Source organism: Brassica oleracea, chromosome C3 (assembly GCF_000695525.1).
Source record: "Brassica oleracea var. oleracea cultivar TO1000 chromosome C3, BOL, whole genome shotgun sequence".
In the NCBI taxonomy this organism is placed as follows: domain Eukaryota; kingdom Viridiplantae; phylum Streptophyta; class Magnoliopsida; order Brassicales; family Brassicaceae; genus Brassica; species Brassica oleracea.
The window spans coordinates 34931562-34941223 of record NC_027750.1 but is presented as its reverse complement, the minus strand read 5'-3'; the positions used below and the strand labels follow the sequence as shown (position 1 = coordinate 34941223).

At 30.0% G+C, this 9662-nt stretch overlaps 1 protein-coding gene and 1 long non-coding RNA gene across 2 annotated transcripts; both read left to right on the top strand.

Annotated features, from left to right (window-relative positions):
• Positions 1-3325: 3325 nt before the first annotated feature.
• LOC106332086 (phytosulfokines 5) lies at positions 3326-3971 on the top strand. The gene is made up of 2 exons (XM_013770558.1): positions 3326-3578; positions 3699-3971. Exons 1-2 carry the CDS (start codon positions 3462-3464, stop codon positions 3816-3818), a joined length of 237 nt encoding a protein of 78 aa, XP_013626012.1. The 5' UTR covers positions 3326-3461; the 3' UTR covers positions 3819-3971.
• Positions 3972-4834: 863 nt separating this feature from the next.
• LOC106332127 lies at positions 4835-5693 on the top strand. Its single transcript, XR_001267999.1, has 2 exons — positions 4835-5047; positions 5344-5693. It is a non-coding gene; the product is annotated as an uncharacterized LOC106332127 (long non-coding RNA).
• Positions 5694-9662: the final 3969 nt, after the last annotated feature.

The following is a 9662-nucleotide window of genomic DNA, read 5'->3' as shown; positions in this document are numbered from 1 at the left end:
TCGTTTACATCAAAACTTATCATATTTTAGGATAATTTTAATTTAAAATGTAATTTTTATATTTCTCAAACAAATTCTAAAAATATTTTTTAAATATTTTGTTATAATTGTTAAAAAAATATTGAGTTGCATTTTAAATAAAAAGGTAGAGATATTAAAAATATTATAATTAAAATATGTAAAATTTAATATAGTTTTAAAGAAATTGTCAAAATAAAAAAAATTACACCTAAAAAAAATCATGATTTTTGTTAACTGGGCGGATCATTATTTATATGATATCGCAAACGAAAGAAAAATTTATGTTTTTACAATTATCTAATTAACTATGTATATTCATTTTTTATATTTTTTATATGATATCACACATTCGTAAAAAAATAGATAGTTTAAGATGCAAAAAGAAAAATATTTACTTAATGGATATAATATGAATGAATTTTACAAATACATCATTTAATAAAATAAATAATTAAAAACTAAAAATTCATATCCGCGCTGGCGTGCGGTGCGGATCAGGATCTAGTACTTTATTTAAAATATACTTCTAACCTTTCCAAGAGGTTCGTTATATTATAGGGAGAGAATAACAAGACCAGGAAACAAACAAACGCAAGGTGTTTTTGAAATGGACCAAACATGCAATTCATATGATAAAAGTACAGGCCCAAGTGAGTGAAGGCCTGAAGTTCACGGATGGCTGATCTTGATTTATAAGATCCACACTACGAAAGAATAAACAAGAATAACCAAATGAAAACAGTTGAAAATAACGCTAATATACAAATTGTTTTCATGTTTGAAACGAATCTTGCGGAGCCCCTTTTCCCTCTATTATTGACCTGACTTTTTGTTTTGTTTTCATTGCTATTGATCCTTCTTTATTATTATATCAACCACGTTAAAAAGTGAACATGATTTTATAATACATGCAACTGTATCTGATGAAATATTACATCAAATCTGCAGCAAAAATGTACATATGTGTGAAAACGTGGATGACCGACAATAAAAACATGGATGAAAACGTCAAACATAGCACAGTACTATCTCCATTCAACTTGTTCGCATTAGAATTTGTATAGTGATTCTATCACCACCTCATATATACTATATGTACAATAATTACTTAAATACAACAAAAGATGGTAAAGAATATATACAAATATAACCAAACACAGTTGGAAGTAATAAACAGTTATTCATTAATTTCAACAAGAAAAGGGATACAAAAAAAAAGAAGACAAAGTAACTACAACACTCATTAGTGACACTGCAGTTAACTTCACATGCGAATCATAAGGTTAATCTCTGAGTATACAGATACATCATACATCCGCCACCAACTTTCCTCGGTAAAATATTTAAGATATAGTTGACTCCACGTTGATAAATTTCACTAGAATCTGCCTGATTAACCAACCCAAAACAATCGTTAATTATATTTTTTGTTTATTCTTGTCAACATTATATATGTACTCGGAGTGTGTGGAATATTTTTTATTATTGATAAAAGCATGATTTTTTAGATAATGTAATTATGTTGTCATTTTTATTTGTTAAAAACATTATTTGGTGTTTTTAATGTGTTATGTAGTAGTATGTGATAGATTAATATATTTTGTGTTTTTTTTTTAATAATGTGTTGTTGTGTGTATATTACTTGTTAATAATGAAGTGAACTTCTAACGTAAAAGAATATTGAATTTCAATAACCTCGCATCTACGCATTTGTTGATTAATTCTAAGATTAACGGTTTCAACGTCAAAATTGTATTATATTTTTCATATTTTTGAAAATTATAACTTTTAAGATTTTTTTTGTCCTCTCCCCATATTTTGACCTTGAGCCGTCACCGTCTATGTAGTTCGTTATCTTTCTGGTGTGCGGTGCTTCTTACCATCACCGCAAAAAGACTCACTTCTTTCTCTTGTTTTTCTTTGGATTCTTCACATGTGAGATTATATGGTATTTGTTGTAGATCAGATTTCTGAGTTTTCAGTTGTTCGGTTGATTCTCACGGTATTGTAGGTTGTTCCAGTCAATATTGATTGCTCATCTTTTTCTTTAGATTTCAGCTGATGTTAGGAACTGCATCTCCTTGGTTGGGTAAGAGTTTAGTCGTCTTTGATGTTTTATTCCTCGCCGTTGGCATACCGTCAATAGTCTTTGCTCGTCTTGGTTTTCAAGATCTAGTTTTTGGTGTTCTGACTTCTATGCTCTCTTTCATAGTTCGAGGCCGGCTCCATAGTTTGCTGATTTCGTTTCGTTTCTCTTTCCCTCTCTATTCTCGCATCTCTTTGCAGCTTTCATCGCATCTCTGGTGGCTCTCCCTTTCACCCTGTTTGCCACTCGAGGGTTAGATAATGTTTTCGTTCGTGTATGCTATGTGGGTTTGAAAGGTTATTTTTGGTCTCAAGTTTAGTTTCTGATTTTTTGGTGGTTGTCTTCCATTCTCCCTCCCTCAAGTTGTTTCTTTTCTTTCCATATTTCCTTTGGTATAGGTGTGCGGAGTTAATCTCTTGGAGCTTTGGTCCTTTCTATCCAGAGCTTTGTGTTTTTTTTCACTTGCATGATCGTATTGTATGTTCGTGTTTAGTTTATGAGATGTTTCTTACCTTTTAAATACTGGTTGTGATTTCGGTGCTTTAAGCATATATATTTCTGCTTCTTGGTGGCTTTGGACTTTCGATTATTATTCTCCATCTGGCCTGTTTTCTTGGTTATTTGCGTTGGTGCTCTAATTTCTTATTCTTGGTTTGATTATCTTATGATATTAATAGTGAAATAAATATATAATTTGTAAATAAAATAAGAAAAATTAGTAAAAATAATAAAATGGTGAAAGTTTATGCTATTTTTAGTTATGAATAAATTAAAAATTAAAACTATATTTATATTATTTTATTTATTTCGGACCAATAAGTGCGAGAAAAGATTAGATAGTATACAATTAGAAATTTATGGAGTAAATTGCAATAATTTAAAAGAAGAATGATTTAAAATACAAAAAAATAAAGATAGCTCAAATTAAGCATATACTCCATCTGTTTCATTATAAGTGTCGTTTTAGGTTTCGGCACACGGATTAAAGAAACAATTAATTTTGTACATTTTGCATAAAATTTATAAATTTTGTATTGAAAATCGAAAATGACACTTATTTTGTAACGAAAAAAATTCTCTAAAACGACATTTAATATGAAACGGAGAGAGTAATAAATATGCATGTGCGTGTTTGGTATGGTAATGGTTTCATGACGCAAACTCAAGATTATATGGCTCACGTTTCTGCTGAACTAGTATCTCATCGCAGGTTTTCTCTATAAATACGCTTCAACTATAAAACTTGTTAAGTCTCACATATCTTCCTCCTCACTTTAACCCGATATATACTCCATACTTAGTGTGTTCAAAAACAAAAAAAAATACTCAATACTTAGTCAGATACCATAAAAATATGGCGAAGTTCACAACTTTCTTCATCATCGTCGCCCTCCTCCTCTTCTCCACGCTAACATACGCATCAGCCCGGCCTATTTCAACCTCCGTTTATCCAGAAGAAATCTCCGTCGAGGTCTCTCAACAATACCCTCACTGTTCTTTTTGTATACAAATCATTTATGTTGTACACCTCTTAATAATTATGGTCGAGATACAATATACTCACGTGCGTATATATTTTTGTTATGCGCAGAAACTAGAACAAGGAGAGGAAAACTGTGAAGGTGTTGGCGAAGAAGAGTGTGTCTTGATACGAAGAACTTTAGTTGCTCACACTGATTACATCTATACCCAAAACCACAATCATCCTTAAACGACTAATTACTTTATAATCGTTTGAACAGTTTGGTAAACGATATATTGTGTCCTTGTAATTTCTTTATTATTAATTAGTCAAACTACATCACATTTGTAATCATCGCTGCTACTTAAAATATGAATATATACTATGGGTTTTGATTATTAACGCGAAACTTAATTACAAGTATTATGTGAATATGTTCTCATCTTCAATAATAATAAGTTCTGATATTTATTTAGAGTCTGCAACCACACAAGCTCTCATTCCGTCATTACTTCCCTTATGTTGTCTTAAATGAAAGCAGCTGACTTTCTTGTGGAAATTAATTCCCTACTTTTCATATATCACCAGTTTTTATTTCCATATCTCGCAAACGCATTAAAGATAATAAAAGCATACACCTATCAATATGATGACACATCTCCATCTAAGTATGTGTAGACATACATACTTTCAGATCATTGTGTGGATGTTAAAAACACAACCACAAACTTATCGAATAACAGGTTAGCTAGGTCAATGAACATTAATTGTGTGGATGTTAAAAACATAACCACAAACTTATCAGTAACAGATTAACAGCTTAGGTCGACGAACATACACATGTTTTAGCAAATTCTCTTTTTTTTCCTGAAAATTTTTTTTGTTATAAATTCTTCAAAAACTGGTTATATGTTAATAAATGCTTACTGGGAGAACAGATTTTTCAACACATAATGTTATTGAAGATATACGGCTTTCTTAAGTGATATAAAATGTTTTTTTGCCACATCTAAAATCATTTTTGTCAGCATCTAAAACGATAAAATTATTTTCGTTGGATTCCCTTATGAGTTTGAAAGAAACAAAATTAGAAAAATATTGCCATGGAGATTTTCGAAAGGGTCAAAATCAGACCACGAGGTTTCAAAATCAAAAAAGAAAAAGAAATGGAGAAGAAAGAAGGGTCGGTGACATATGTATCTGTGGTCCCTTTTGCCTTTGTCTTTTTCTCTTTCCCTCGTGTGTAAGGCGTTGAGTTGACAACCAATATTAAAGCATACAAAAGGCTTTTTAAATGGGCCGACATGTTAGATTATCTAAGATTGGGTCAAGCCCATTTAGAAGTTAGGACGTGATAATAAACTGTGATGGCTTTTTAAGACAGCGACCGGATCGAGCGGCGGCGATTGATTTGGATCTGAAAGAATGTTTCGGAGGAACAGGTTCTTGTCTCTTCCGATGGTCGTTGGAGCTGTTGTGTAAGTGCTCTTTTCATCCTCACTCGTCTCCTCGGCGAAATCTAAATCTTGCTTTATATGGTTCTTCGCGTTCTTCCTTTAGATTACGATTATTTCGGAAGATCTGGTGATAAAAGTTTATTAATTGAGTGATAAGTTAGATTGCGTATCATAGTTCCTCGAAAGCCCTTAGGTTTTGTAAGAATGGATCTGAACATTGTAAATGTGGAATTCGAGATGATTTTTTGAGGATCGGACATTCGGGATCAGTAATTAGCGATCTGAATAGGTTTTGTCGTTCTTTGGTTATTCTGCAGGATTGGTGTCGTTTCAGGTAAAGCGATTTTCGGGCCACCACTAGATCAGTATTGGCAGAAGAAGCTCGAAGGAGAAGCTGCTGCCAAGGAAGCTATTGAAAAGAGCTCAGATTAAAAGCAGCATAATCTTCCTAAAGATTTTGGTTTTATGACCAGAGACTCGTGTAAAATCACAGACCATAAACTAAAGAGCTTCGATAATTGTTTGCGAAACTATATAAAGAAGCATTCTTTAGTGTAGGATGCGATACAAAATGCCAGAAAGTGTAATAATGTTGTAAGTGCCTTGCGTATTACGTTTTTGCAAATCGAAGGAGAATGATAAACCCTAAAGCATCATTCACTTCTTCCTTGGAATGAAGTCAAAATCCCTTTTGACACATTTTAGTTACAGTTTACAGATGAGGAAACTAACCTGATAAAAGCTATTCTTGTTAACCTGAAATCGTTATATCATCAACATTGATTATCAAAATTCTTCTGTCTCCACTTTTCGGATTTCAATAGAATCAAAAACAACTTTTCTGTTCCATATGATCAGTCAATCTCTTGCAAGCTATGACAATACAACAAAGAACAAATTGAGATTCTTTCAAAGGGACGAATATAAACATGTAAAGAGAATTGGCATATTGGATAAGAGTTTGGAATGAATGCCGTTGCTGAGTTCGTAACAGAACAGATTACTTTCTCTTCTCTCTCATCTCTCATCTCTCATCTCTCATCTCTCATCTCTCATCTCTCTCACTCCCTAGACTATATTTGAAAAGTGATTTTGTCGCAAATCATCTTTACAATCAATTTCACAAAACAAATATGACATGGCTTCCGGAAAAATATGACATGAATAATTTCATTTAATGTTGATTTATATTTTTGATAAATTTATTAGAATATAGTAATAATTCATATATTACATTTAATATTGATATTTATTTTTGGTAAACTTTTTTTAAATATGGCAATAGCTCATACATCATCTATAAAATAAATATGTATTCATATATAACATTTCAAATTTCAAAATATTATTATTTTTGTATAATTATACAATTTGTATTACTAAAACTTTCAAAAATTTCTACAATTTTTTTTAAAAATTTAAATATCAAATCGTAAGAAAATTAGTTTCTTATATATCTACAAATTTTATAACTATTATTTAGGCTAAATCCCTTATACTATATTTGAGAAGTGATTTTGCCACATGTCCCTTTACAATCAATTTCACAAAACAAATATGACATTACTACTGAAATTGATGACATGGCTTCCGGAAAAATATGGTATGGATAATTTCATTTAATGTTGATTTATATTTTTGGTAAATTTATTAGAATATGATAATAATTAATATATTACATTTAATATTGATATTTATTTTTGGTAAACTTTTTTAAATATGGCAATAGCTCATACATCATCTATACAATAAATATGTATTCATATATAACATTTCAAATTTCGAAATATTATTATTTTTGTATAATTATACAATTTGTATTACTAAAACTTTCAAAAATTTCTACAATTTTTTTTAAAAATTTAAATATCTAATCGTAAGAAAATTAGTTTCTTATATATCTACAAATTTTATAAATATTATTTAGGCTAAAATTTTGATAATTATACCATTTTATATCATTTTTAATAGTTTTATACAAATTGATTTAATATATATCAAATCTATATTAAATATTAGTAAGAAAATAGTAAAATCTATAATATTTAATAAAATTTATTTTTAAATATATGTTAGATTTAAAAAAATTCCTTACTGCACATGGTGCAGGAAAACACCTAGTATATCTTTTACATACAGAGTTATTTGTTGCTACAAAGGTCTAATTTTGTTATTTTGAAAATAATTTTTATGGTAGAAACAAGCTATACATTGTCATCCATATATTATCTATCTTATTAAAGTAGAAGTACTTTAACCTTTTGTTAAGTTTTTGTTTGGCAACATAGATATCAGTTAAAAGAAATAGTGTTGTTTGGAAACATGGATAACAGTAAGTTAGGAAAAAAAATAATGGGCTTATGATATTAAAAAAAATTAAAAGTCCATTACATTATATTTAAAAGTAATGGATTTATATTATTTGATATAAATCAATTTCAAATCAAAATAATAATTTAAAATTTTTTATGTCATTATAAAAATGTTTACTAACATATTTTTCAATAACCATTATAAAAATGTTTTCAATATATATAAGAAAAATACAATACAAAGCCCAATTTCAAACACCAACTTAAATTACAGTTTGTATATTCCACATTGACATTTAAAAATATAATATATGTGATTATTTATATGATTGTACGTATAAAATATTATTAATTATAAGAAAATTTATTTGATGGTACGTATAAAATACGATTAATAATATGATAACACATATTTTTGTAACCTATGATGACACATATAGGATATATAATAGTGATTAGGGGTTGGCGTTCGGGTTCATTTTCGGGTTTGTTTGGGATTTCGTGTTCGGTTCAGATTTTTAAGGATTCGGTTCGGATTTGGATAACCAATTTAAATTGGCTTGGTTTAAATATTTGGATAGAAAATTAATAATTATTTAAGTATTTTTGGAGTTTTGAGTATATTTTAACTATTTTAGATATTTACGTTTGATTATTTGTATATATTTTCAAGTATTTAAACGAACTTAAAAGTATCATATATATTCTGGATGTTTTTATATATATTAAATCTACAAATAATTAATATATATAAGTATATAAATCTATTTTTGATACCCAAAATACTTATGTTCGGATCAGATTAGGTTTCAGTTCTTCAAATACCAAAATTTTGAATAATTTGGATATTTAATCAATTTCGGTTCGGATTTGGTACTACTTATTCGGATTGAGATCGGTTCGATTTTTCGAATTCGAGTTTTTTTCTCAATCCTAAATAATAACATAAAAAACAAATAGCATCATATTTTTAAAAAAATAGATCCGCGCGGACGCGCAGATCAAAATCTAGTTACATTTTATAACTGAAAAACGAAGTATACAATATGTTGCATCACATCATACGACGCTTTGCGTGAACACATAAGAACGTACGTTATATAAATGTTAAATCTAAAGATGTATTTTACATAGATATACTAGGATTGGAGGTTTGGGGTTTCTATACCAAAAAAAAATGCTTATCCTTGAATTGCAGATACAACAACACTTGGTGTTATATTTGCATAACCAGCAACTTTTTGTCGTTGCACAACCATTAGAAGAACTATAACTTCCGCTTCAGAGTTAAGTCGGATGCATCAGTCAACAACGCTTGCTCTCTGAAAAGAGTCTATCCACCTTGCATCTATCAAAAAGCAATAATTATACTAACTGATATCATAATTATACTTTTTGTTAAAACGTGCTAATAAATGGTATAACTAAGTAACCAACTGACTTTTGACAAAAATATACTGACGGTTGTAAAATAACTTATGATTCTATAGTGTCAAGAAAAATAAGGGCGAAAGAATTTCTCCGCAGAAAGAAGATATACGATAAATATGCAAGAGAGAATATTTACTATGAAGAGGGAGAAGAGAGAAGAGATGTAATGATTCTTTGATTATAAACTCTTGTTCTTGTATTTGGTGTACAAATGAGTGAGATGAGCGATGGTATTTATAGTGAACAACAATATATAAAATAACAAAGATGGTGTTTAATTTGGTAAATGAGTGGGTGATCATAGTGTTTGATGAGTAGATGATCATAGTGCTTGAGTTGGTAAAGGAGTGGATGATCATTTCAATGTTTATCTTATAACACTCCCCCTTGATCATCCATCTTGTATTACATAGTGCCTCGTTAAAAACCTAGTCATGGAAAACCTAATGGGAAAAACCATGGTAAGGCAAAAAGAGTACAGCTACGTAAGCTCCCCCTCGAATGAACAATCATAGATTCTTCTGATGACACATTCCAATGTTATGGACATGTTTCTTGAATACTAAGGGAGGAAGTGATTTTGTGAAGAGATCGGCTGCATTGTCGCATGATCGAACATATCTTACTTCAATCTCTTTCTTCTTCTCGAGCTCTTGAGTATATGTGAAGAACTTCGGATGTATATGTTTTGTTCTATCACTTTTGATATATCCTTCCTTCGTTTGAGCAACACATGCCGCATTATCTTCATATAGAATGGTTGGCTCCATATTTTTGTAAATCCCACTGCTTGAACAGATGTGTCGACTTATTGATTTTAGCCATACACATTCTCTACTTGCTTCATGGAGTGCGATCATCTCAGCATGATTTGAAGAAGTAGCCACGAGCGT